At 53.7% G+C, this 27,958-nt stretch overlaps 1 protein-coding gene across 2 annotated transcripts; it reads right to left on the reverse strand.

The window, feature by feature from the left end:
* Positions 1–453: 453 nt before the first annotated feature.
* AXL (AXL receptor tyrosine kinase) lies at positions 454–27,542 on the reverse strand. Of its 2 annotated transcripts, XM_025858591.2 has the most exons (20): positions 27,255–27,542; positions 25,863–26,085; positions 25,420–25,520; positions 24,713–24,889; positions 19,913–19,993; positions 19,644–19,759; positions 16,026–16,236; positions 15,594–15,733; positions 14,845–14,995; positions 14,608–14,634; positions 13,183–13,315; positions 12,795–12,886; positions 10,185–10,280; positions 9,964–10,041; positions 8,401–8,493; positions 7,881–8,002; positions 7,156–7,265; positions 3,539–3,698; positions 2,914–3,050; positions 454–2,298 (listed from the first exon to the last, which is right to left on the reverse strand). In XM_025858591.2, exons 1-20 carry the CDS (start codon positions 27,316–27,318, stop codon positions 1,947–1,949), a joined length of 2,664 nt encoding a protein of 887 aa, XP_025714376.1. In that variant the 5' UTR covers positions 27,319–27,542; the 3' UTR covers positions 454–1,946. The 2 variants fall into 2 exon arrangements, with proteins under 2 accessions (XP_025714376.1, XP_073746475.1); XM_073890374.1 differs by lacking the exon at positions 14,608–14,634 and having other exon boundaries at positions 27,255–27,454.
* Positions 27,543–27,958: the final 416 nt, after the last annotated feature.

A 27,958-nucleotide genomic window follows, 5' to 3' on the forward strand; every position in this document is an offset into this window, starting at 1 on the left:
TGTCTCTCTGTGTTTACCCTTCGTAATCTGTGTTACTCTAGTTTCTTCCTATTCCTGGTGACTATCTGCCTCTCAGATGTTTGTAAATATGTTTGTATCTATGTAATTTTTCGCGTCTGTTACTATATGTGTCTGAATTTCAGTGTCTCTCTTATTTGTGGCAGAGTGCCTGAGTATGTCCTCATGGGTCTGTTACTTTGGGGTTGGGGGGGAGAGTGTCTCTGACACTGAGTATCTAAGTGCCTCTTCCTCACTAGGGATCTCAGAGAGTCTGTGTTTCTTTGTTTCGTGTCTTTTTGTCTACGTTGTCTACAGGTATGCTCATTTCTGCCCTCTTTGTAAAGGGAGAGCTCCTAGACCCCACCAAACCCTTCTTTTTACTGATGGGGAAACGGAGCTGCCAGGGAGAGGGGCCACCCATGACAGCTGAGTGGAAACAAGAGGAGACAGAAGTGTGGTTATAAAGTTTTATGTGATCTGAGCCCCTCTAGAGGTGCCAGAGTTCACACCTCTGTACAGGGGGGCTTGAGGGATTGGCTCAGGGGGGCAGCATGGACCAAAAGGAGGGAAATTGTCTCCTGGGGAAAGGAGGCATCCCCAATGCGTTACTGCACAGGCTTGAGGGGAGCCATGCCCCCACATGAGGGGAGGAGGAAGCAGAGGTGTCTCAGAAGGGGAGAGTCACACAGAATACTATTAGAACCTTGGAATCATACCTTGGAATTCTTGACCTGTAGACCTTTAGAATCTGACAACGTTTGAATCGTAGAACTACAGTGCCTAGGATCTTAAGACTTAGAACTGTGGATTCTTGGACCCTTAATTAAAACCCTAGAAAGGTGGAATGCAGCATAGAACCTAAATGTGTCCAACATTAGAATTGATTAGAACTTTGGTATCTACAACTAACTGTAGTCTTATACCTTAGATGCCAAGGATCCAGAATCTTGGACCAATAGTCTAGAGTGTCTTGGAACACAGAACAGAACAACAGTAGAATCTTAGAGTTTAATAATCTAGAATCTTGAAGCATATGGTCTAGAATCTTAGACAAAGAATCTAGGTTCTTAGACTAAGTCTTAGAACATCCCATCTTAGAACATTAGACCTTCGAACCTCCATCTTTAGACTCTTAGAACTTTTCAATTGCAGATTCTAGAATCTTAGCTCTTTAGGATCCAGAATCTCATAATAAGAGTTTCAAGGATCATAAAGCCTTAGAACTTATAATTAACCATTATTAGAATCTTAGAACTTGAGAAGATAAAATCTTGAAGCCTTATGATGTAGAGTCTTATAGCCCAAAGATTTACAGTCTAGGAGGTTTACAACTTCCAAGTTTAGAACATTAGGCCTTAAAACCTCCGTGTCTAGAATTGTAGAATCTAGAATCTTATACTCTAAGGACTCAGGACCCTAGAATAACAAAATCTAGAATCATAGAGCCTTAGATCCTAGAACTAGAATCTTAGAGCTTCAGAACCTAAAATCTTGCGGGCTGTATCAAGAATTCTAGAACCAGAAAACTCTCGAGCCACGGACTCTCAGAGCCTTAGAATATAGGCCTTGCAACTTCCATGTCTGGAACCTTAGCACTTTAGAATTAGAGACTTTGGGATTTTAGGTCCTTAGAGCTGAAGACTAATAGCATCTTTGAAACCTCAAACCTTTGCATCTAGACTCTTTCAACCTTAGAATCCAGAATCTTGGAATGCTAGACCTGGGAGGACCCATAGGGATTGCAGCCCAACCCCTTCCTTTTACACCCGGGGACACTGACGCGTGGAGAAGAGAGAGGATCTGTCTGGGATGGAAGCAGAATAGGTAGGAAGAGAAGGCTGTCGTTGGGGGTGGGGCCTGGAGTGGGGAAATAGTTGGGGGGGAGGCTCCCCCAGTGGCAGTGCCTAGCTTGGGTCCTGAGAGGGAGTCCCAGGTGGAGTGTTGTCTCAGGCTCCATCCTCCTGCCCTGGGGGAGTTGGGGAGCTCCTGTCGGCAGGCAGGGTGGGGCCAGGGGCTGTAGAAGGGCAGAGGACATAGCGTCCAGCAGGATGGACCTCAGCTGCAGTGAGGCAACTGCAGGAATCCTTAGGGTCAGGCTGGGTTGGGGGATCAGCTCCTCCAGCAGCTCCAAGTGGTTCAGGATGACCCCCACCCTCATCCATGTTGACATAGAGGATTTCGTCAGGCTCCTGGGCAGGGGGCAGGGCCTTCAGCGTGTTCTCCAGATCTTCCCGAAGCTCTGAGAAACTTGGCCGGTCACGGGGGTTTAGCTCCCAGCACCGGGACATCAGGGCATACCTAGGGCAGCAAAGTGAGGGGTGGAAGACTGAGCAGGAGCTCAGAAGGGGAGCATTCTGGGAGTTTGGGGGCATTTCATGGAACTGGAAGGAACCATGAGCAGTTTGGGGGCTTCCATTGGGATCTGGGAATTCTCAAGAGTTTCCGAAGGCGGATCCTGGGACACTCGGGAGCTGGAAAGGGTCTTGGGGAGGCTCTCTGGGTATCAGGTGGTGTTCTAGTGAGGGTTTGCTAGAGCAGACTTTGCCCTCAAAGGGCTGGATGAACGTTCTGCTCTCCTCTGTGTGCTGTGAGACAGCAAAATTTGATAAGCTGTGTCCTAAAGGATCCTGAGGATATCTCAGAAGAGACCTGTGAGTTTGGAGAAGCTTAAGATGGCAAACTGGAGGGCTGGCAGAGGGTCCTGGGTGTTGAAGAGCACTGGGGGAAGTGCAGGAGCTCAGGAATCTGGGGTGAATTAGAATTTGGGGTGTGGGGGTCTCAGCATGGCTTCCTCAACAGTCTGAGGGGTTCTGTGCAGGTTTTAGAGGTTTGAGGCCATGTGGGGGTGCTCAGGGTTTTGGAGTGAAATCTGGGATGGGGCAGGGGGCGGGGTGGGGTCCTGAGGATCCTCACAGTCCATCCAGACAGCCCACAGGCTGCTTCAGCCGGTTTCCCTGACACAGGTAGTCATAAATCTCGCTGTTCTCCACTCCGGGATACGGGGTTTGGCCCCGTGTGGCAATCTCCCACATCGTCACCCCGAAGGACCACTGTGGGGGGCAGAGGGGAGAGAATTAGAGGATCTCTCCTGCACAAAGACACCCCCAAACACATGGGTTCATGGGCATATCCACATTTATGTGCGCAGGTGTCTCATAGCTCTTCACAGCAACGCCGGCACAGGGACACGCTCACAGAGGTCACTTTTGTGCACGTACAGACATGCTCGTCCACACACACGTTTACACACTTCACAGACAGACACAGGGTCTCGTGTGTCACCCTCCACACCCTGGCTGTACACACATATACATACCACCGCCTCCCCCAACCTAAACAGTCCACACGTCTGTCATATGGACCTGCCACCATGCACACGTGGACCTGTACATCTCCCCAGTGTGTCCACACCACCGTTCACAGATGCCCACCACACACCCAAACATGCCTAACCCCTGCGGTTAGGCCCCTGTGCTTCCCAGCTGCAGTGTGAGACAAACAGGTCACTGACCCCCACTCCTGTCAGAGAGGCACCTACCACATCACTCTTGCTGGTGTAGACACGGTCAGCCAGGCTCTCAATGGCGATCCACTTGACTGGCATCTTGGCGATGCGTCCCTGACGGTAGTAGTCCCCGTTGTAGATCTTCTTGGAGAGCCCAAAGTCCGCCACACACACAGACATGTTCTCATTCAGCCTGCCCAGAATGGGGAGAGGAACGGGGTGACCACACTGCCCCCTCCACCAGGAAGCCTGCCCTCCCTCTCAAACACATCTCCATCTCCCACTCAGGCTGTCCTTGTTGGGGGTGAGGATCTGTCAACCCCAGACTGAAGGGAAATGTGTCATGTCTTGTTCCCTCCATATGAAGTTTCATAAACACACCCATGTAACCAGCACCCAGATTAAGAAACAGAACATTGTGGGACATCATCTGGATAAGGAATACCACAGAGCAAAGAAAAAGAAGGAACTAACCAATATGTACAGAGACCTGGGCTAACCTCAAAAACATCACACTGAGCGAAAGAAACCAGACACAAAGGAGTACAAACTGCATGATTCCATTTACATGACATTTAAGAACAGGTGGCTCAAGTCCAGAATAAGGGTTTCTCTTGGGGCAGTGACTGGGAAGTCCGTTAGGGAGCCTGCCAGGGCCTAGAAATGTTCTTTATTTTGATCCAGTACCGGTTGTTTACATGAGTCTATAGACAAGTAAACATTCATTAAGCTGCACACATAAGGTGTGTCTTAGTGTATGTAAAATATACATTTTTTTTTTTAAGTATGAGAAAGAAAGAAACACATTACATTACCAGTCCTCCTTCCTAGCCCTCCAAGGGAAGCCAGAATCTTCCTTTCTTCTATTTGTTTATTTATTTATTTACTTTGGGGGGGAGGGGCAGAGGGAGAGAATCTTCAAGCAGACTTCCTGCTGAGGACGGGGCCAGGACGTGGGATGTGGGGCTTGATCCCACCACCCATGAGACCATGACCTGAGCCGAAACCAAGATCGGACACTTAACCGACTGAGCCACCCAGGCACCCCCACAATCTTCACTTCTAACAGCATGGATTGCTTTTGCTTGATTTTGTGCTTTACATAAATAAAAGATTCTCTAATTTTTGCGTCTGAGTTTCTGGGATTCTATTTTTTTTTTTTAAGATTTTACTTATTTATTTGAGAGAGAGAGAAAGCATGAAAGGGAAGAGGGTCAGAGGGAGAAACAGACTCCCTGCCGAGCAGGGAGCCCGATGTGGGACTCGATGTGGGACTCGATCCCGGGACTTCAGGATCATGACCTGAGCCGAAGGCAGTCGCTTAACCAACTGAGCCACCCAGGCGCCCTGGGATTCTATTTTTTTAAGAGTTGATGAGTTCTCGGGCGCCTGGGTGGCTCAGTCATTAAGCATCTGCCTTTGGCTCAGGTCCTGGTCCCAGGGTCCTGGGATCAAGCCCCACATCGGGCTCTCTGCTCAGCGGGAAGCCTGCTTCTCCCTCTCCTACTCCCCCTGCTTGTGTTCCCTCTCTTGCTGTCTCTCTCTGTCAAATAAATAAAATATTAAAAAAAAAAAGTGATGAGTTCTAGCCAGGGTGATGGGCTTGGGCAGTGACCAATCAGAAGAGACCCCAGAGGCCCCTCATATGGCAGGAGTTACCCTTCAGCTGCTGGGTCCAGGGAAGGTCCAGAGGATCGTGGCAGGGAGGCAGAGAGGGGTGATGCTTAAGCATTCAGGCTGGTGGCTGTGGAGAGGGTGGGAGGCTTGGGGTAGTGGCCAGTTGACAACTAGGTAAGGAAGTATTTCAAATTTTTTTTTCCAAAGAACTTTCTTTTCTTTTTTCTTTTCATTTGTTTATTTTTTTAAGGGGGAGTTGGGGCAGTGGGACAGAGAGAATCTTAAGCATGCTCCACACTCAGCGCAGAGCCTAACACGGGGCTCCATCTCACAACCCTGATATCATGACCTGAGCCAAAATCAAGAGTTGGACGCTTAAATGACTGAGCCACCCAGGTGCCCCAAGAATTTTCTTAAAAAAAAAAAAAAAGATTTTATTTATTTATTTTTTAAGTAGGCTCCATGCCCAATGTGCAGCTTGAATTCAACGACCCAAGATCAAGAGTTGCATGCTCTACTCACTGAGCCGGCCAGGCACCCCTTAAAATTTTTTTAAGTTATCTCTACACTCAACACGGGGCTCAAAAATCACAACCTGGTGACCAAGAGTCGCACACTCCACTGACTGAGCCAGCCAGGCACTCCTCAATATTTTGACTTAAAAAAGCAACAGGTGCATTACAATGGGTTGTCTACTCTGATTTTCAGCGTCACTCTTTCATAGGGGGCTTGCCTAGGATCAGCCCAAGTTGCAGAAGGAAAGGAAGTTCCATTTTGACTGAATCTATTGAAGCCTTTACATACATTTTCCAGTTAACAGGAAATACAGGGAACAGAGGAACAAGGCAAATGCCACCACAAGGAAACAGACATATATGTCATATCCTACAAGGCAACGGGCATGGTCTCTTCCAAAAGAATATGCTGTAAAAATATTAAAGGGGGGTGGCGCCTGGGTGGCTCAGTCGGTTAAGTGTCTGACTCTTGGTTTCAGCTCAGGTCATGATCTCAGGGTCCTGAGATCGTGCCCTTCTTTGAGCCCCTTGTAGGGCTCCACACTCAGCGCAGAGTCTGCTTATCCCTCTCCCTCCCCCTCTGCCCCTCCCCCCGGCACATATGCACACACTTTCCCTCAATGAATAAATCTTAAAAAAAAAAAAAAAGGTGGTGGGGGGGGAGGCTATTCCAGATTAAAAAGGCCCAAAGGGGCATAGCAACCAAATGTAGTTGGGGGGACCTTGAATAGATCCTGATTTGGGGCAAAAAAGAAACAGCCCCAAAAGACATTTCGGAGGACAACTGAATTTGAGTATGGATTGGATGGATATGAAGTTATGTTACAAATATGGCATGATCTCCACCAGGATGGTGTATGGGCATCCACTGTACAAGTCTGTCAACTTTCCACATAAAGAATTGGGGAAAAACAAAGAAACGTTCATATTCCCGAGAGTTGCGAACGTTTACACATCTTAAAGAAGATTCCGATTCTCCAGCTCCAGTTTCTGAGTTCATATTATAATGAAACTAATAGTCGAAGCCTGTGTTTATATATACGTGCACCACCCTCACCTTAGTTTAAGTCTGGCCTATTTTCAGGCATGTCTGTCGGCCGGGCGGTGGGGGGAGGGTGTCTGGTCCCCTTATTCCATGTGGCCCCTCCCTAAGGGCAGCCCCAGGCGTGACACTCAGCATGGAGGGGGACAGAGATGAGGCTTCAGTGTTCCCACTGGCGTTGGTCATCTTTGCCCCTCTGCTCACCTGATGCCGCCCACTGAGCCCACCCTCTCGCCCCTCCTCTCTCCACATCCAAATACCCCTCCAGGATCTCAGTTCCAGGGCCCCTCCTCCAGGAAGGCTCCTCTAATTCCCTTGCTGACCTCTCTACCTCAGTCCTGAGTTCTGGCCTGCCTGAGGGGTATGTGTGTCTAGACCCCTCTTCCATCCTGGAAGGAGGGAAGCAGCTCCCCTGAGGAGGGGACAGTGGCTGGGGGTGGTGGTGAGGGGGGTTCTGTCGAAGGCTCAGCACTCACATGCAGTTCCTGGCGGCCAGGTCTCGGTGTATGAATCTCTTGGTACTCAGATACTCCATGCCACTGGCAATATCTGCCATGAACTTCACCAGCATCTGAGTGGGCAAGAACTGGGGGCAGAGCAGGAGGGAGTAGAGGTCAGCAGAGTCCCTGAGATCCATCCCTCCTCCCTCATTCCCTTTCCTGTGTGTGCCTATCTCTGCCCTGCAGTGGCTTCCCATGGCTCCTCTTTCCGACAAGGCCCTATATGATCCCCTCCTGCCTTCCCGTCCAAGTTGATCTCCTACTGTCCTTGCTCTGGACGTGCTACCTACGCTCCAGCCAGGGGTCTCCTTTCTGGTTTTCAGACAAACTATGCTTATTTTGGCCTCTAAGCCTTTGCCTGTGTGCTGAGCCCTCTACTAGGACTGCTTCCCCCCAGATCTCCCCACCTCCCGCCAGTTGGCTCTTCCTTCAAGGTCACCTCCTCAGTAAGACCTTCTCTGTCCACCCAAACTAACTGCCTGGCCTCTCTGTGGTTCATCTGACTCTCTTTCCTTCCTAGCGCTTAAAGTTTTCTTGCTCCCTTATTTGTTAACTTATTTATTTCCTGGTGCCCTCACTGGCAGACAACTCCATGAGAGCAAGCTCTTGGTCACCATGGTCTTCCCAGTGTCTGAGCGGTGCTGGGTACCTGACAGGTGCTCAATTAGTACCTGGAAACCAGACAAGTAAATGTCCCTCACCACTGGCTGGTCCCCGAGCCGGGAATAGAGAAGGAAACTGTGCAGGTCTCCATGTTTCATGAAAGGTAAGATGACCACGGGTGCTGGGAAGCCCTCTCTTTCGGAGCCCTGGAAACAGACACCTGCCGCCCCGCCCCCAGGCAGCCCTGTCACTCCAGCTGGGCAGGAGGGGAAGCCATCCCCTCCCTCAGCTCTGTCTCTCCCTCCCCCTCAAATCTTGCTTCCAAATTGCTGGGGGTGGGGGCGGTGGCAAGGACCAAGCTTCAGAGAAGCCATTTCCAGCACTGTTCCCAGGGAAGTTTCCAGAGCCCTCCTGGGGACCTCAGCTATTTCTGGGAAAGGTCAGAGGTCACATTCCAAGCTGAGGGAAAGAAGGAGGGGGGAGAGCTTGCTGACTCTGAGGGAGGGCGGGGAGCAGGGAGCCTGGAGGTTTGATCTTCCCAGTGCCAGAGGGAGGGGTCTTCCTCCTGGGGTGGCCTCCATGGAGCCCGGAGACTCTCTAAACCTGCCCCTCCCTCACCAATGAGCCTCATGACGTTGGGGTGGTCAAATTCCTTCATGCAGACGGCTTCACTCAGGAAATCCTCCAGCTCCGACCTTGTACAGATAGCAACTTGGGGGAGAGAGGAAGGTGGATAAGGAGGAGGAAGAGTCCTCCCTCCCCTCCTCTCCTTCATCATCATCATCTTCATCAAAATGATTACTAAGTACCTGGTGCTGCACTCAGCACTTTATATGTACATATATTAACTCGTTTAACCCTCTGAGGGGCAACTATTATTCTTCCTGTTTTAACAATGGGGAAACCAAGGCATGGAATGGTTAAGGAATCTGCCTAAGGGCACACACAGCTTGCAAGTGGGAGAGGCAGAGGTGAAAGCCAGGTGGGCCAGCTCTGAGGTCCAGGTGCACACACCATGCTAGGCTGCTTCCCTGGGGATCCATACGATTACTCCCTTTTTATAACTCGGGACACTGGCTCATAGAGGCAAAGCGACTCACCCAAGGTCACACAGCTGGGACTCAAACCTAGGTGGAGAGCGTAACTGGGGACATAAGAAGTGCTCAATAATGAATGAATCGGGAGACACTGATGACTCCATAACCCAAGCTTTTAGCCCCAGTGATTGAGAGAAAGGATCCTTCTTCCCTCACCACCAGCTGCAGCCTGACCCTCAATGCCTCTTCCCTGTATGGAAAGGACTTGGCCCTGGACTTCCTGTGCTGTGTGACCCTAGACTGGCTCCCACCCTCTGTTATTTACTGACCACGTAAATAATATAGTCACAGTCCACATTAATTGCACATACTACATACCACCCCTAGCATTAAGTGCTTCAGCTCATCCTAGGAGGCAAGAATATTATGATTCTTTTTTTTTTTTTTCCGGATAAAGGAATGCAGCTCAGAGAGGGAGAGTCATTTACCTGAGATCACACAGCTGATAAATGATGAAGCCAGGTGTGCCTCATTCCAGACCTTCCCCTGTTCTGTTAGGTATCACAGGGGGCTGGTCCTCAAAAACTACATTTCCCAGGCTCCCTTTCATACTGTTTTCCTGTTGGAGTTTGCCAAGGGGAAGCACTGATGGGAGACTGGCAGGTGGGTGGGCGGAGAAGGAGCAGTCAAGGTATTTCACCTTGTCCTTACTGCCTGTCCCTTGACCCTTACTGCTTCCAACATTGCCTTGATGGTGGCTGTATGTTTCGAGCTCCCACAAGGTAGCCTCTAAATCTGCAATCCCAAATCCCACCAGGCGTCCCTGGTTGTGGGCTATGGTAACACCACTTCCTCCTTCTGCCCTTCAGGTCTTGGGGTGGAAGTAATGTACTGCTGCTGCTACTCTCCAGCTTCACTGCTCCCAGTCATTCCTGCGCCTCTGTAGTAAACCTCCCCATATTAAATTCTTCCTGTCAAAGTACCTAGCATGGACTCCACTTCCTGTCTGGAAACCCTGAGATTCTGTGGCAGGGCTAATTTGCTACCCACTTTTCTGCTCTCCTGCCTAGTTAGGGCATAGGGAAAAGGCCTAGGGTTAGGGGGTGGGGATCCTATCTGAGCAGACATGCAAGCTCAGACTCACTCTTCATTGTCTTCACAGCCACCTTGAGGATGGAGTCATCCTGGTTGAGCTGGCCCTCCATCACGGCTCCAAATTCTCCTGCGGGGAACCGGAGGGAGACATTGACCTCAGGGGGGCTTGTGGGGACTGCATTTCTTGATTTCTTGTGACTGGGTATGGGTGGGGAAGTGAAGGACTTCATGGTTCAGGGGAATGTGCTGGGGGAGATGGGGCAGACTCACCTTCTCCCAGCGTCTTCCCCAGGGCCACCTTATGCCGGTCTACCATCACATCCCGAAGCTTCTCCTTCAGCTCTTCACTGATACCCAGGCTGTTCACTGCATGGGGCGGGGGGGTGGTGAGGGTGGACAGAGCCATGGAGCAGGGCTGACCCTCAGGAGACATTTGGGTGTCAAGAGGGATGTGCCCATTATTAAAGTACTGAAATACTGGGCGCCTGGGTGGCTCAGTTGGTTAAGCGACTGCCTTCGGCTCAGGTCATGATCCTGGAGTCCCGGGATCGAGTCCCACAAGGGGCTCCCTGCTCAGCGGTGAGTCTGCTTCTCCCTCGGACCCTCCCCCCTCTCATGCTCTCTCTAACTCATTCTCTCTCTCTCAAATAAATAAATAAATAAATCTTAAAAAAATACTGAAATACTTCTGCATTCATTCAAAACCAGCTACTGCCCTGAGCATACATCCCACCCTGGCTCCTCCTGTAGACCCCCTGAATCTTCTCCCAAACCTGCAGCTGAAGGGTTAGAGCCTGGAACATAATCTTGCACCACTGGGCACCCCGATTAATCAGTGTTCTGCCATACTGGTTGCTAAAAATATTTTTAGCAACTTTTTATTGAATTATAATTTGCACAAATCATAAGGGAGCAGCTCAGCGATTTCTTTCTGAGAGAGAGAGAGAGAGCACATACTCCCACGTGCGAGATTGGGAGGAGGGGCAGAGAGAGAGGGAGAGAGAGAATTCCAAGCAGACTCCCTGCTGAGCCTGGAGCCCGACACCGGGCTAAATCTCACAACTCTGAGATCATGACTTGAGCTGAAATCAAGAGTTGGCTGCTTAACAGACTGAGCCACCCAGGTGCTCCCCACCCCCCAGTTTTTAAAAAGATTTATTTATTTTACAGAGAGCGTGCATGCAAGTGGGGTGGGGCGGGGCAGAGGGAGAGAATCTTCAAGCAGACTCCCCGATGAGCAGGGATCCCCACACGGGGCTCGATCTCACTACCCATGAGATCATGACCTGAGCCGAAACCAAGAGTTGGACGCTCAACCAACGGAGCCACCCAGGCACCCCAGCTCAGTGGATTTTTACAAAGGAAACACAACAGTGTAACCAGCACCCAGGTCAAGAACAGACCATGCCCTGCTCTCTCAAGAGTGGCCACTTTCCTGATTTCTCTTACCATAGATTGGCCTTCTGTGTTTGGAGATATTATTATCAAGGTGGAATCATATACTATGTTCTCCTTTGTGTCTGGCTTCTTTCACTCAACACGGTGTCTATGAGACAGCCACAATGTAGCTCTCCTGTGTAGCTGTAATTTATTTTCATTGCTCTATAGCAACAATTCTCAAATTTCAGGACCCCTTCACATTCTTAAAATTACTGAGGACGGCAAAAAGCTTTCGTTCAGGGGGCTTATATAGATCAACACTCAGTGTATTCAAAGTTAAAATGGACAGATTTTTCAAACACAAGAAAAAACGAGCACACGTTCATCAACCAACAGAGTGATGACATCATCACGTATTAGAGAGCTTCTGGAAAACTCCACGGAACACGTGTGAGAGAATGGGAGTGTAAAAGGGCAAATAACATCTTGGAATTATTATGAAAATAGATTTGACCTCATGGACCCCCTGCAGAGGTCTCAGGGACCCCCTGGGACCCAACTCACACTCTGAGAACCTCAGCTGCACGTTACTCCACTAGAGCACCATGACTTCCTTGTTTCCTATTCTTGCTTCTCTTAAATAAATGTCTTTCCCAGCCCCTTCTGATATCTCCCGGGGGCCCCGGCAGCCTTCTCACGGTGTGCTGGGGAGAGACATCACTCTGTCCCTTTCCTTTCTGGATTTAAGCTTTCCCAGCTGGAAAGATGAAGAGATTTGACGAGGTGGCCTCTGCGGTCCCTTCAGAGCTGGGACCCTCCATAATTCCACAGCCTTAGAGAGAGTCTAGAGTTCTAAGAGCCTATGGTTTTCAAGATCTTAAAGGTCTATAGTATTGAGCCTGTGATTGTTTCATTCAAGATCGACTCTACCTCTCTAACAATCTATAATCCCAAAAGGCAGTTCAGAGGATGGACTTCAGAGCAAAATGACCTGGTTTTGAAGCCCAGCTGTCCAACTTGCAAGCTGTGTGGCCTTGAGGAACTTACTTCACCACTCTTTTGCCAGAGCTTCCTCGTCTATGAAGTAGGGGATGGGGTGACGAACCTACCATTTTGGGTTGTCGTGAGGATTCAATTAAATGACATGTGTAGCACCTGTCACATAGGAAGTGCTAGGTTGGCCATCATCACTGGCTTCACACTCATCCTATCACCCTGTCCTCTTCATTGCCATCATTGTCATATTTAATCATCATTACATTGTTCTAGTATCCTGTGGCTCTGAGGTTTGGTCTATGATTTTTTTTGTCTAAGACCCTATTATTCTAAGGGTCTGTGTGGTTTCACAGTTCTGTTGTTCTTAGGGTCTGTGGTTCCCACGTCCTAGCATTCCAAGGTCTTTGGAAACTTTTGGTTCATGCATCAACAGGAGCCCAGCAGGCCCTAATCTCTACACTCATCATCCCCCCACCAGGGCGGGGAGGAGTGAGGTTCACTTACGGGTGGCTTCAGTGGTCCGGCGACTGTAGGACTTGCGAACACGGTACCTGACCACCAGCTCACCCCTCTCCACTGTTGGTTCAAACACCTCTCTGGGGGGGAATGGGCAGGAGGTGAGGGCAGGGCAGAACCAGGGGCAGCCCCCTCCTTCTGACAGCAGTGAAAGTGAACACCACCCTAACCCCAAGCCCTGCCCACCCTCCCCTCCAGCATTTGCTGAGCATGTCTTGGATTTCTACCCCCTGCCTTCCATCCATCACCCAATCCTTGATCTCATCCTGATTCTTGGAAATCTCTTGTCCCACACCAGCCTCCTCATGGCCTCCCTGACTCCAACCTCTCCATCCCAGTCCACACAAACCTCCCTACTTACGTAGTTCCAACTCACCCATAGCGGGTCTCCTTCTTCCGCCGGTGGACAAGGAACAGGGCCAAGATGAGGACACAGCCAGCGGCCACAACTGCTCCCAGCAGTACATACCACCAGGGCCATGAGAAGGCAGGGGCTGGGGGCTCACTCACTGTCAGGGAGTATGGCACACAGGTCATGGGGGAAGCCCTGGATCCTGCTCCCCGGGCCCCAAAGATGTGATGTTAGAGGGAGACAGATGTGGAAATATCTAATGAGGCATGTGTTAGGGTGCATTCACTTATCCAAGGAGATGGACTTGGGTGTGGAAAGCAGGTGAGCGGGGGAGAGAATGCATGGAGTGTAGGATGGGTGTGGGGGGCGTGCACAAGGAGTATGAGACTTGTGGACAAATGGCCAAGGAATGGTCTTGAGGAGTGTGCGCTGATGATGGAGGGGTTCCCACAAAGCGAAGGATGGGAGAGAAATACATATGCAAAGAAAGGTGCACAGAATGTCAGATGAGTGTTCAAGGAGTTTGGGGCATGTGAGTGAGGAGTAGTCAAGGAGTTTTGGATACAAGTAGTGAGCAGTGATTTAATAAAGATGTAACTCTGGTGTGAGAGGAGTGTGGGCATGGGATGGGCTGAAATGGTGTGTAAAAAGATGGGAATGGGTACATGCAGAGTGTACCAGGAGTTTGGTGTGGGTGTGTACAGAGTGGGAATGGGTTATGATTGGCAAGGGGTGAGGAGTATCGATGGGTGTACAAGGAGAACTGAAGAGTGTGGGATAGTGTCAACCCAAAGCTTCCCAGTATTTGCAATGTGGGATATATGGTGAGGGTGTGAAAAGTATTCAGAGTTTGTGAATGAGAATTGTGGGTGTGCACTGGGTTTTGGAGGCATGGGTGAGGAACAAAGGATTGCAATAGGATGAAAGGGAAAGGAGGCTGGGATTAGTGTAGAAAGGGTATGCAAAGAAATGCAGGAAGGCACGTAAGGAATACCTAAGGTAGAGTTACAAGAGGTGAGCTGTCATATAGTACCAGGAGGGTACAATGGGTGTAGAAGGAATGTTTGAGAATTGCTGGAGAAATATTTGAGAGGCATGGATTTGAAGGGGATAACTCATCTGTCTGCCCATCCATCCAACCATCCATCCCACATCCATCCATCCATCCCACATCCATCCATCCATCCATCCATCCCACATCCATCCATCCATCCATCCATCCATCCATCCATCCACCATTCATTGAGTACCTACAATGTGCGGGGCCATTCCAGGTAACTCCATCAAGGACCACACAAACCCAAGAAGTAGAAGATTGATGTGATGAGTTTGAGATAGAGTGATGAGTTTGAGAAACATGAAAGCAATGGCAATGGGTATGTTTGTAGTGATGGGGTCCTCAGTGGGCGCCGAGGGAAAGGAGGGAGGAGAGAGGGTGCGAAGCCTTACCCAGCTGGTGGACTGGTTGTCCTTGTCCTGTGAGGAGAAAGGACAGAGGCAGGACATACTCAGAGAGGGTAAGACTGGTGTGACATGGGCGAGGCTCCTGTTAAGCTTCCGGGTGGCAAAAGAGCCTAGATTGGGGTAAGTAACACTGAAAGGTACAGGGAGCAAGTCAGGGGTATCTGCGGGAGACAGGGTCCTTGTGAATTGGTTGAAGAGGGCTGAACAGGACCGTGGAGTTACCTGGGCGCCAGGGCTCTAGGGGCACAGGGAGGCTCCAGGGTCCATCCCCAGCGGCAGTGTAGGCTGCCACACACACCGTCAGGTTGGGGACAGTCCCGTCTCCCCGCAGCTCCAGGGTCACCTCTCTTTTTAGCCCTATGTCCATGAGCACCTAGGACATCCAGATGTAGCATCAGGGTAGAGCCCCCCGACCCGCCCCTAACTCTTAAGACTTCACCCTCAGCCTGAAGTCCCCATCTTTCTCAAAGCCCCCACCTCCCCCGCAGCCCCTGCCCCCTACCTCCTCCTAAGCTTCATCCCTTGCCACCACCCCTACCTCCATTCTCCACCCCCATGCCCGCTCCACCATCAACTCCACCGGGACCGGGGCTCTGCCTCATTTATTGCCCATCGTCAAGTGCTAGCAAGGGAGGGACTGAACCCTCATCTTTCGGCCCACATTTCTCTATCCCCTCCTAACCCCCCACCCCCTCTCCCACCCCATTTCTCCAACCCAGGGTGCTGCTAGCTCCAAGACCACCTTTGCGCCCACTAGGAAAAGTCACCAGTTCTTCAAGATGTTCTACGACTATCTGCTGTAGAATCGTAGAACTTCCCCGGACCCCTTAAGCCTCCCCAGAATGTGCTCTCCTAGGTGCAGTATGATCTCGTACTACCCCAACGCGCACCACTGTCCTGTCTGCCTTGCCATCCCCTCCCCATCTTCCTCCTCCCAGCCATTCCGCCCCAGCCCTGCCAGCAGCACCCACCTCGGGGGTGTCCTGGCCTCGATAGGCCAGCCGGTACCCCAACAGGGTGCCCTGCAGGGGCGCCCTTGGCTCCTGCCAACGCACGAGGGCTTGGCTCCCATTCCGCATAGCGCTAACATTCTCGGGGGGGCCCAGGGGCACTGGAGGACAGGGGAGAGGGGAAGCTGGCACCCCCACCTCTTCCTGACCCCCTCCCCTGTTCTCAGGAAGCGGGGACAGGGTGCAAAGGGCATGCGCGTGGGCACCTCGTGCAGGCCTCCCATGAGCGGAAGCATGGGGAAGAGGCCTGGGAGAGATGCCAGTGGGCCACACTGAGGAGTCCGGGGCTGGGCGGGAGGGACTGAGGCCACATGGGGTCAAGGGGTGATAGGAGATGCTGGGGGTGGCACTGAGGCGAGCAGTGACATCTGCCTCACACCAGCCCCTTCTTACCTCCCTCTGGTGTCTCCACAGGAAGCCAGTGGGTCCAGGGTGAGGGGCCCTGGCTACTGGTACAGGCCACCCGGATGTGGTAAGGAGTGTGAGGATGGAGGCTACCCAGCCGAAGTCGGTGAGGGGGAACGGACGCTTGCAAGGTGAGAGGCTCCTCTGGGGGGTCTGGCTCTCCCAGCCAGACGCCCACCCCGTCGTCTGACAGCACAGCCTGGGGAGAGGGATGGGGCGGAGGAGGGACAGCCATGAAATCTCAAGAGGGGCTCACACAAGTCGGTGGTGGTGGTCCCAGGGTGATGGTACAACTTTGCAAGGGTGTGCGTGTGTGTGCGCGTGTGTGTGTGTGTGAGAGAGAGCTCCATGCTGGTGTAACATGGGCACCTGCATTTGCAAAGTGAGAAGACCCCCCCAGTTGCACGACGTGGCTCTGACATCACTTGCAAAAGCCACCTCTGGCAAGACTTTCCCTCTCTGAGCCTGTTTCCTCATCTGGAACATGGGCACTTGGAGGAGTGGATGCCTTCCAGGACTGCCTAAAGGCTGAACGTCGGAGAAGCCGCACAGCACATGGCAGGTGGTCAGCATCAATAAAATGACAATGACATTCAACCACAAGGCAAAGCAATATCTTACAAGAGAAGTCAGAAGAGTGGGCACCTCTGGGAGCTGAGGGACCCTTGTGGGGAGCTGGTGGGTGGTGATCTGGAGTGTGGTGACATGGGTGAATATTCGTGTTTAACAATCTAGGAGTACACCAAAGATTACGCACATCATGGATATCTGAATAAAAGAGAAAAACCCTTTACACATCTGAACTCATTTGACCCTGACCTCAGCCCTGTGTGTGGGTACCGTGTGCATCCCCACTTACAGATGAGGACAGTGCGTCTCAGAGAGATGGAATCACTTGCCCAAGGTCACCAGCTTGTCACTGATGAAGCTGGAAACTAAACCCCAACCTGTCTTCAAAACTTTTGCCTTGGGGCGCCTGGGTGGCTCAGTCGGTTAAGCGTCTGCCTTCGGCTCAGGTCATGATCTCAGGGTCCTGGGATGGAGCCCCACGTAAGGCTCCAGACTCAGCAGGGAGCCTGCTTCTCCCTCTCCCTCTGCTCCTCCCCCCTGCTCGTCGTGCTCATTCTCTCTCCCTCAGAGAAATAAATAAAAATCTTAAAAAAATATAAGAACATCGGCGATAGTAACAATACTTCTCTGTTCAGAGAGGCAGTGGAGCTTCGCGCTAAGCACAGACGCTGGATCTGGGGTTCAGTTCCAGCCTCTACCAGATCCTAGCACCGTGCCTTAGTTTCCTCATCTGGTAAATGGGATAATAACAATGGCTCCCTAACTTGCAGGGTTGACTGAATTGATGCGTGTAAGCGTTTAGAGGAGCTTGTGCACACTGAGTGTTTATTGTTACTATTGTGTGTGTGTGCGTGAGAGGTTGCCGGGCTGCAAGTGTCAAAGTGCACGCCCTATACGGCGTCCCAAGGTGGGACACTTGCCTGGTCCCTGGGAATAGCGTGATCAGCATGGCAGGGGCCACAGCGGGGGAAGACATCTGTACAGCCCTGCCACACAGAACCACAAACCCTCTACAGCCACACATCGCAGCCCCACACTGCAAAGAGGCTGCCGGTCCCCGCCCCCCCCCCCCCCCCCCAGCCCCGGCGGAGCAACCCAGAGACCCAACCACACTGCCACACCGCGTGTTCACAAGGAGTTGACTGCTTACAGGTGCGCACCCGAAGAATCTTGGATATCCAAGTCCTGGCTTGGGTATCATTTTTTGTGTGACCTAGAGTGGGTGTCTTTACTTCTCTAAGTCTCCATTCCTATCTCTGGAAAACGGGCATCCAGGAGCCCCTACCTGGCAGGGTGCGAGGCTTAATGACACGCCGCACGTAAGCCGGTGTGCACAGCCTATCAACAGCTAACATTTCTGGAGTGCCAACTCGGTGTCAAGCACCCTGGCAAGTGTGCAATCCTGATGAACCCACAACCTTTTTTACCGCCACCCTCTGAGGTCACTTTCTTTTTTCATTCCCATTTTACAGATGAGGAAACAGAGGCTCGGAGAGGTTCAGCAGCTTGCCCAAAGTCACACAGACCCCTGTGGGGAGAGGATCCCACCGCAAGGCCTGGGAGGGCATGGGCAGATGGGGGGTAACAGGATGGGGGGGCTGGGGGAGCTGTCCCACGCCTGCTCTCTGACCTGCAGTGACAGATGAGAGGGGAACCTCTGCTAGGACAAAGGGGACACAGGGACCTCGGCCCAGACAGCCAGCCTCCTGGTGCTCACTCCCACTTCTCTTTTCCCTCTGACCCTCCCATTTGAACCCTCCTGCCCCAGGCCAGGCACAGCAGGAAGTGAGCCCTGGAGAAGGAAGAGGTCACACTTCTGCTTTTCTTGGGCACTGGACGCATGTGGGTTGGGGGGGGGGACAGCTGATGCCTGACCTGGCATTTGAGGTCTCCCACCTTGGAAACGGGAGGGCTCACAGATTACTTTCTAGGGTTAAAGTGACAAGTGGATGAGATAATGTCCAGGGCACGTAAATACCAGAATGACAGCTCTTACTTAATCAAGCGCTGGCTCTGAATGGTCTCTAAGGAGGTGAGGGGGGCTGGCTGGGTTTGGGGAGACGAGGATTCGAATCCCACCTCGGCCTCTTCCCGGCCGTGATCTTGGCCAGGTTGTTTAACTACTCTGAGCCTTAGTTTCTTCATCTGGAAAGCGGGTGTCTCCACAGACCCTGCTCCATGAACACACAAAGGGGTGTGCATAAAGCCACCAAATAAGGCCCAGCACAGAGCTGAAGCTCCATAAAAGCTGGTCATTACTAATTATTGTCATCTGTCGTGGCACGCACTGTCCCACCCTCACTCCAACTTCCAAATCTCAAAGGACTTCAGGCCAGAACTGGGTCTCATATTCAGAGATCTGCGTCTGTTTTTCTTAGCGTAGAACAGACACGACTTTGGTGCCCAAGACTGAGACTCAGGTCTCCTCCCGCAAACGTGTCCTGCTCTAGGTCTGACTCCGCGCTGGGCAATCGTGAGGACCCAGCAGTGACTGAGACAGGCCAGGACCAGCCCTCCCAGGGCTCCCAGTCTGGTGGGGAGACAGACTCACCCCCAGACCGTGACAACCCAGAGTGATCAGGGCTGGGATGGGAGAAGCACAGGGCTGTGGGTACCCGGGGGTGACAGAGATGGCTCTGAGCCCTGCTGTCTCAGGATTCCCACTCTGGCCAGAGTCAATATAACTAATCCTAAAAAAAAAAAAAAAAGTTAAAACAGCTGATAGTTTATTATGCATTTCCTGTGTTCCAGATACTATTTTAAGGTTGCTCCTGGCATTCACTCATTGAATTCTTACAACAAGCTTATCTGCCCATTTTACAGGTGGGAGGACTGAGGTCCAGTGAGGTGAAGTCACGGGCCCAAGCTCCTGCAGCCACTGCTGGTGGAGTCAGGATTTGAAGCCAGGGCATTTGGCATGACTCGAGGCTCTACTGCCTTTCAACACAGGAATGGCTGGGAAGGGCTGCTTTCCCAGGATGGGGCTGGTGGCTTATGTGTGGCGGAAGGAGGGCTGAGCAAAGTCTGAGGTCTCACCTGCAGGGTGCAGTGCGTGAGGGGGTAGATGCCGCTCAGGCCTGGGGTCCAAGCCACCTCCAGCTCTGTGGGCTGGCGGGAAACCAGGTGGAGGTCGCGAGGCCGCTGGGGGAGCACTGTGGAGAGATGAGGAGAGGGACTGACCCTGGGGGGGGGGCCTTTGCCCAAAGCTCTTCCCCCCAGCCCCCCTGCCCTCTGCCCCAGCTCTGACCTTTGGCCCAGACCCCACACCCTCTGACACCCAGCTCCCCAGCTCCCTTTCCTATCACCTGTGATGGTGGCTGTGCGGGATGTGGTGACCCCCTTGGCGTTATGGGCTTCACAGGAGAAAGAAGACGTCTTGTTCAAGCCTGGGAGTCATAGAAGGAGAGGCCCAGTGTCAGAGAGGGGAAGGAGGGTTTCCCAGGCCATGCTGGGCCACCTCCTACCATGCCCTGCCTGACACTCAGTGTGGCCCACACGGGCACCTGCTTGAAGGGGAGGGGATGAGTTGGGAACACAGGCCTCCATCCCCAGACACAAGGACAGGTTGGTGGCCTCAGTCTTAATGCCCCACCACACAGACACACATACATGCAGACACACAAGGGCACACAGACAGAGACACTCATACATATATACACACTCACACACACACACACACTTATGCAGAGACACACACCTATGCTCACAGACAATACTCAGAAACACACACACTCACACGTGTACACAGAGATACAGTTACACACACACACCAACACACAGTTATACACACACATACAAAAGCACACCTACTCATACTTAGACACACACCAACACACACATTCACACACACACACAATCACATACTTGCACACAGACACGGTCACACTGACCCACACAGACACACGTAGGAGCATAAATCCCTAGTAGACAAACACTTAAGATAACAGGCCCTCCTGGGTGTGTGTCGGGCTAGAGGTGTCTGCTCCTTTACAAGCTCTAAGCTCAGCTCCTACCAACCCCTGTCCCCATTCTCCACCCGCCATTGGCCCCCGGGTGTTTCTGGAACTCAGGCATCAGACACGTTCCCATCTCGGGAACTTTGCATTTCTGTTCTCTCTGTCTTGTCACAGATGTGCACATGGCTCCCTCCTGTCCACCTTCACATTTGGGACTCAGACCCCACCTTCTCCGTCACTCTGTCCCTGGCCGCCCTGTTCAGAGCCAGGACCTCACGTCCCCATAATCTAACCTCTCCCCAGCTTTACTTCTCCTCTTTGGCTCTTCTTGTCACGACATACTTTACCTATTACCTGTATGTCTTGCTCACTGGTTATCAACTCCGCTATATGTCAGCTCCAGGAGGGCTGGGGTTTCTGTCTGTTCCGTCCCCTGCTGTGTGCCCCAGGGCCCACGATGGCCTTGCACACAGTAGCTGCTCCATAAATGCTTGTTAAACGAGTGAATGACTTTATGTGTATGCCTTTGCATATCTATGAGTGTTTCTGGGTATGTATGTAGAAATATGAGCCTGTGTAATTCCATGGGTAAGTGACTTAATATGTGTCTTTTTTTTTTTTTTTAGATTTTATTTATTTGAGAGAGAGAGAGAGAGGACAGGGAGCCCCAAGTAGGGATAGATCCCAGGGCCCTGAGATCGTGACCTTAGCCGAAGGCAGACCTTCACTGGAGCCACCCAAGCGCCTCAATATGTGTCTTGAGTGTTTCTGGGTGTCTGGGGGTAGATTGCCTCCCCTCCCCAGTGTTGTGGTGGTGGGTACACAGGCAGACACACACACACACACACACACACACACACACACACACACGCAGCTATACGGCACCCGGAGATGCACACACAGGGAAATATGGACACACACACAGTGTGCGGGCGACAGGATGTAAGAAGACCAAGTCTTGAGTTTGCACGTGTGACCGCAGTTCTGTGTGTGTCTAGGGATGTTGCAGGCTTGTGTGTGTGTCTCCTGCTCCGTCGGCGTGCGTGTTCCCACCACCACCACCATCTACCCGCAGACACAAAGTTTCCTTTTCTCAGTCGGCAGAGGGAGTGGAATGAGGGAAAGTCGGCCGAGGCCGGAAAGGGGTGGGCAGGGAAGCTCCCCAGCGCCGCTGCCCAGGCGGCAGCTCGCAGCCAAGGTCAGGTGCCCGGCCACAGCCCCCGCCGGCGGGGGAGGGGCAGGACGGCCCCGGGCCGGCTGCTGGAGGGGGCGGGGAACCTGGGTCCCTTCCAGCCACCTGGCACGTGGGGGCCGGCCAGGGTCACCGCGCGGGGGCTGGCGCTGCCCGCCCGAGGAGCCCCGGGGCGGGAGGGAGTTCTGGAGCCGGGTCTTGTTCCGACCGCAGCATTCCTGCCCCCGCGTGAGTCACCGGGCGGCCCCCCTCCCGCTCCGGCACTTCCGGCGGCGGCCGGGGGGACGCGCGCGGCCCAGGATCCCCAGTCCTTGGCCTCAGCGCGCACCTTGAGGACGAGGAGAGCAGAGATGGAGGGGCCTGGGACACCCCTCTCCCCTCCAGCGGGCTCTCCCTCCGCGACTGGAGCCCGCCCACTCCAGATGTGCTTTCCAGATGCACTGTCCCTCTGTCTCTCCGCTCCCGCTCCTCCTCCCCCCACCCCCGCGCTTTTTCCGAGGGAATCAGAGGGATGGAAGGAGAGGGGGCACGCCCTGAGTCAGATCGAGGGACAGACACACACAAACGGACAGAATTCCTAGACACAGCACCAACCCCCCACCCTCACGCACACACAATGAATCACACTTAACACACAGGGGCCGTTACTGGCCCAAAAACAGAAAACCGGCCACTGGCTATGCTACATTAGGGGCCGATGTGGTCGCAAACACGCAGTGACACCAATATCCACCCAGTGACTTGCGGGTATCTACACACAGGGGCGACACTGATACACATACATACACAGAGAAACACATATATGTCCACAAACATAAACACACAACCAACCATGGGTTCCTTGACTGGGAACACCTAGCAACGCAACATCCTGCCCCGCTGAAACTGACAAACACCCAGCCCCGTGTGCTGAAATACACACACCGAGCAACACACAGACCTTGAGGTTGAAGTGGCCCAAAAGATACACACCAGGACATGAATAAGGTTAATGCTGACTTGCTTGCAAACAGACAGCCAGTCCTTCAAACACAGCTGGACACTCAGGTTACTTCAGACACACTTACGGAGATGCAGACTATACAAAACACATGCTTGTATAAACACTGATGGAGACACAGAACTGCCATGCGCATAGAGGTGGCACAGACACACACACACACACACACACACTGGTTGGTAAGTCTTATCTACTGAGAGACAATCAGGGCTGGGGTTGATACAAGGGAAGATAGGACAGAAGCAGGAGCGAGTCGTTACTGCCTGCTGTGAATCTCTCTCTCTCTCTCTCACACACACACAAACACACACGCAGATACGGGGTCCATGTGAGAGTCACATACCAACACCCTCACCTTGGGACCTATACATGGAAACCACAGAGACACGCATGGACACAAGTACACACGGACAGCCACAGTCAGTGCAAACACACCGAGGAACACCAAGTCGTCCACTGATACATCCTGCCTCCACCAGCAAACAGGTGCCCACACCAAGACACACTCACATCCATAGATGCACACCTGTGAGGTGACACTGTCACTTCTCCACAGGGAGCTATATGGAAAATAGCCGCAAAACACTGCCTCCCCGCACTCTGCCATCTTCCCCCCACACACACACATACACACTCCACCTTCACGCAGTGAGTCACAGCTGGGAACACACAAACACAAAGAAGGACAGACACCAGGCTGACACCAGTATTCTTAGACACACACACACACACACACACACACACACTAAACACCATATAAGCTGGCCTTCCCTGAAGCACGCACAACCCAAGAAGGAGGTTGATGCTGACAGACACACTGAGACCCAGATCCAGAGGGACATGGATACATACACAACCAGACCTCACATACACACTGAAACACACAGACAGACACCCTCCCCTTACAGCTCTACCACACACTGATACACACACAGGCCCTCTCACGCCTGTTGCCCCCGCCCCCAATTTCTCCTTCCTGGGCTGGGCTGGGTGGCCCATCCCCCTCTCCCTTCCCATCTCCAGGGTCCCACCAGGCTGACTCAGACCCCAGAGCCACGGGCCTGAGTCACCCCTCTAGGGGCTGGCATGCTCACCAACCTCTTCCTTGCACACTCAGGGCCCCCGGAATGTTGAGAATGTGGACACCTCCCTCTGGCCTGGGAGACCCTCAGGCAGGAGATCCTCCCCCCAATCCCAGCAGATGGAGGTTGCAGATTGGGGGGTGCGGAAGCTGATGCCCTCCAGGGTCCAGCTGCCTTCCTCTGACTGATCCTCGCCTGGCTGTGTTCCTCCATCCCTCCTTCCTCATTGAGGGAGAAACCTCTGTGTCCAGGGGCCCTAGCCCTGCCTCTGACCGTTCTGTGATCCCAAGCTAGGCCCTGCCCCATCTCTCTGTGGTGCAGAAGGGGATGGTCACCCTGAAGCTAGGAGACTTTCTGCTGTCACTCAGACCTCCCTGTCCTGTCTCTCTCCACCTTAGGTTACCTCCGTGGTCTGTCCCTTCCTGCGTCTCTTGTTCTCTCTCTCTCCCTGTAACTGTCCTTCTCTGTCTTCCACTTTCTCCTCTTTCTCTGCTTTCGGTTCTGTCCCCCCAGGGAAGCTCTTCCAATACAGAGGGGGCAGGTTGAAGGAGGTGGAGGAGAGGAGGGCCTGGTTGCTTCCGGTGCCCGGCTTGGGGTCAAGGGCTGACAAAGGGGCATCAGGCCCACACACACATTTGGGCCATGGGACAGCTCAGGGGAAACCTGGGACAAAGAATTCTATTCGGATAGGCTGAGGGGAATGAAGAGAGACAGAGCGACAGGGAGATAGACACACGCAGAGAAGCAGAAAGAGACAGAGAAACAGTCAGAGGACAGAGGGCCGGGCAGACGTTCACACGGGGGCATAAAAGCCTCCCTCGCTCCCCATTCCCATCCTGCCTGGCCCTCTAGGCTGAGCACATCCCCGGACTTACCTGGAACTCGAAGCGTTCGCTGGGGGCCGTGGCTCGTGGCTAGAGTCAGGGGGACAGCATCCTGGAGCCAGAGTAGGTCCACAGGCTCTGGGGGTCCCTGGGCCCGGCAGCTCAGGTTGAAGGGGGCGTTGGCGGCCACAGTCCTGTCGTCAGGCTCCTCCAGGAAGTAAGGCAGGCCTGGGGGCATGGTAGTTGCTGAGGTCCCTCTGAGCCCCCCCCAGGTGTCTGCCTCGCTGTTAGGATGTTGCAAGCTGCAGATTCTTTGACCCCTAGATCTGATCCCTCAGGACACCAGAACTTGCTTCAGAGGTCCGACCCCTCAGGCCTCGACCCCAAGGAAACACGATCCCAGTACCTGACTCCCCCACCAGCATCGGACCCATGGGACTTCTGAATCCCAGTGAGGAAAGCGAGGCCCCCAGGGGTTGGGGAGAGGGTTAAGTTGTACCTCTGATCCCTAATCCGATCCCCAGAATGTCCTACCCCAACCATGTCGACCCTAGGACATGCCATTAACTCCCAAGATGTTTTCTCCCCCAGGACATATAATCTCACCCAGGCCTGCCGCCAGTAATTCCGAGACTCCCCAGCTTCCCGACCCGCTAAGGGTCTCTGACACTCCCAGGCTGCATGTCCCCTGAATTCTCCAGCACCCTCTGACCACTCAGGTTTCCTGCCTGCCCACGACCCCTGTGCCCAGGGCTCACCCTCCAGCCCAACGTAGCCAGGCTGAGACATGAAGGTCTTTCCTCCCAGGACCACGGCACACTGGTACCTCCCCATGTCCGAGAGCTGCAGGGAGGAGATTCTAACAGGGCAAGAGGAGAGACAGAAAGGTTCAAGGTCTGCGCTGGACACTGGGCGGGGGTCATCAGAATTGAAAGGGTGGGGGGGGTCTGGCCTAGAAACTCCTCAGAGCTAAGAAGTGGGTACTATTATTAACTCGTTTTACAGAAGAGGAAAGTGAAACCCAGGGTTACATCACATGCTCCAAGCCACACAGCTAATGAGTGGACTCACTGGGGTTCCAGCCCAGGTGGGGCTCCTGCCCATAATTTTTCACCCACCATGAGATGGAGGTCGGGGGTAGGGGTGGGGGGACGGGACAGGGATCAGGAGGGATGCGGCTGGTCAGGGGGAGGCTGGGCACCTGAGTTGGCTGACCACTTTCCAGTCATCCTGCCCGTCTTCACCGAGGGGCACCTGGGTCTGGGTACTGTCCGCCAGTTCTAGTGTCTGTCCATCCCGAAGCCAGGTCACCTCGGGGGGCTCTCCCTGAACCTGGAGCTCGCACCGAAGGGCCCCCATGAGTCCCCGGGCACCGGTGATGTTCCTTGGACTCCCCACAAAGGGGTCTGCCTCAGCCTGTGCGCCTGGGGGAGATGGGGAAGAGTTAGCTTAGGAACCCCTGCTTTCCTCCCAGCCTGCCAGGCCCTTAGGCCCACATAGTTGTAAAGTGACCTCAGCGGGGGGGTGGGGGGGTGGGGGTGGGGTGGGGGTGGGCGTGGGGAGGTGGAGGGTGGAGGCTTTGGGGGAGGATGGGAGCCTTCCCAGGGGACTGGGGTCCGGCCTCCATCCTTCCTAGGGGCCCCGACCCTTGGTCAGTTGGGTAGTAGGCCGGGGATCTGGCAGCCTCCCACGCCCCGAACTGCCCGGCAGGGCCAGCCCCTGCCCCCCCCCCCCACCCTAGGGTCTCTAGAGACTTGACAGATCGGGCTGGTGGATGGTGCCAAAGAAAAAGAGGTGGGGAGGGAGAGGAGAGAGAGAGAAACAGGGAAGGAGATACAGAGAGAAGACAGAGAGAGTCAGGCATGAGGAGTCAGAGACAGCAAGGGACAGAGACCGGAGAGACACAGAGGATGAGAGATGAGGAGAGAGATACCCCTGAGAGGGGAAAAATGTTGGGGGAGAGACACCAAAGGCAAACAGAGAGACAGAGACAGAGATAGAGAGACATTATAGAGACACCTACAAAGTAGGGAGAGAGAAAGTCAGAGACCGGGACAGAGAAATGAAGCCCCACAGAGATGGTGGAGCTAGAACCAGCACCAGAGACCCCCCGCCCCAGAGACGGAGCAGACAGTGACGGGGTAAGGACAAGTGGGGGGGTGACAGTGACGAGGCTTTTCCCCTAGAGCTCCAGAGCCCTCCTCATCACACTGCCTGACTTCGTACTCCTTTCTGGAAGATTCCTTCCGGGGCAGCCCCCAGCTCAGCCCCTCTCCCTAAGGCCCCCCCCCAGTCAAGTCCAGCCCCACTCTGGCCCCCAGCTTTTCTGTCTGTCTGTCCCCCTCTGTGTCCACCTCTTTCCGTCTCTGACCCTCCCAGTTTCTGTTTCTTGTCAGGTTCCTCTCTGAGCCCCTTTCTCTCCCCGGCCTCTCTCCGTTTGACTGGTGCCTCCCTGTCTCCCTCTCTGCTGTCCCAAAGACGCTCCTCGAGCCAGCCCAGACTCCCCCCAACACCTGCCATCCACCCCCACTCCGCTCCCTCCTGTCCCAGCCCAGCCCCGGGTGGTCCTCCCCGACAGGCCCCCATCACTCACCCTTGGGGGCCACGCACCCCCAGCAGCACAGCGCCAAGCACCAGGCCAGCAGGACCCTGCCCATCCTCGGGGCACCACGCAAACGATGCCAAACTTTCCTCAGAAGTTGCTGGGCACCCTGCGGGGGAGGGGGCAGGGCCGGGGTGTCCCCGGCCCTCCCCCCCAACTCCGGGCTCCCCGGATTTGGCCCTGCCCCCCCGCTACGGGGGGGGGGGGGGGGGGGGGGCCCTCGCCGGCTCTGCTCAGCGGCCGCCTTCCTTGCTCTTGCTCCCCAGCCTCCTACTCTCCCTCCCAGACTTTGGGCAACACTTTCCCCGCCCCTGGCTCCCCCTCTGCCTCCGCCCACTGGGGCCGGAGCCCAGGGGGCCACCTGGGCTTGGAGGGGTTAACTCCGCGAGGAGAGGACCAGCCCTGTCTTAAAGGGGCCCCGAGGGAGGCTGAGGAGGGGGAAGGGCCCCCCCCCCGAGGGCTGCACCCCGAGTCCTGGGCCAGCGAGGCAGGGAGGCTGTGCGGTTCTCTATCCCGGCTCTGGGCGCTGTCCCTCTGGGCTCTTTCAGAGTCTGGTAAACATTCCTCCAGAACTCCACTCCTCTCTCAGTCCTTTCGACAGCCCCCTCCCCTGCCTCCACCCCCCAGCCCAGCCCCAGCCAGGCACCCCCCCACACACACACACACTCCCAGCTCCTCTGGCGAGGACACACACT

Source organism: Callorhinus ursinus, unplaced genomic scaffold (genome assembly GCF_003265705.2).
Source record: "Callorhinus ursinus isolate GAN/ISIS: 27379988/994484 unplaced genomic scaffold, GSC_fseal_2.0 scaffold144, whole genome shotgun sequence".
Taxonomy (NCBI): Eukaryota; Metazoa; Chordata; class Mammalia; order Carnivora; family Otariidae; genus Callorhinus; species Callorhinus ursinus.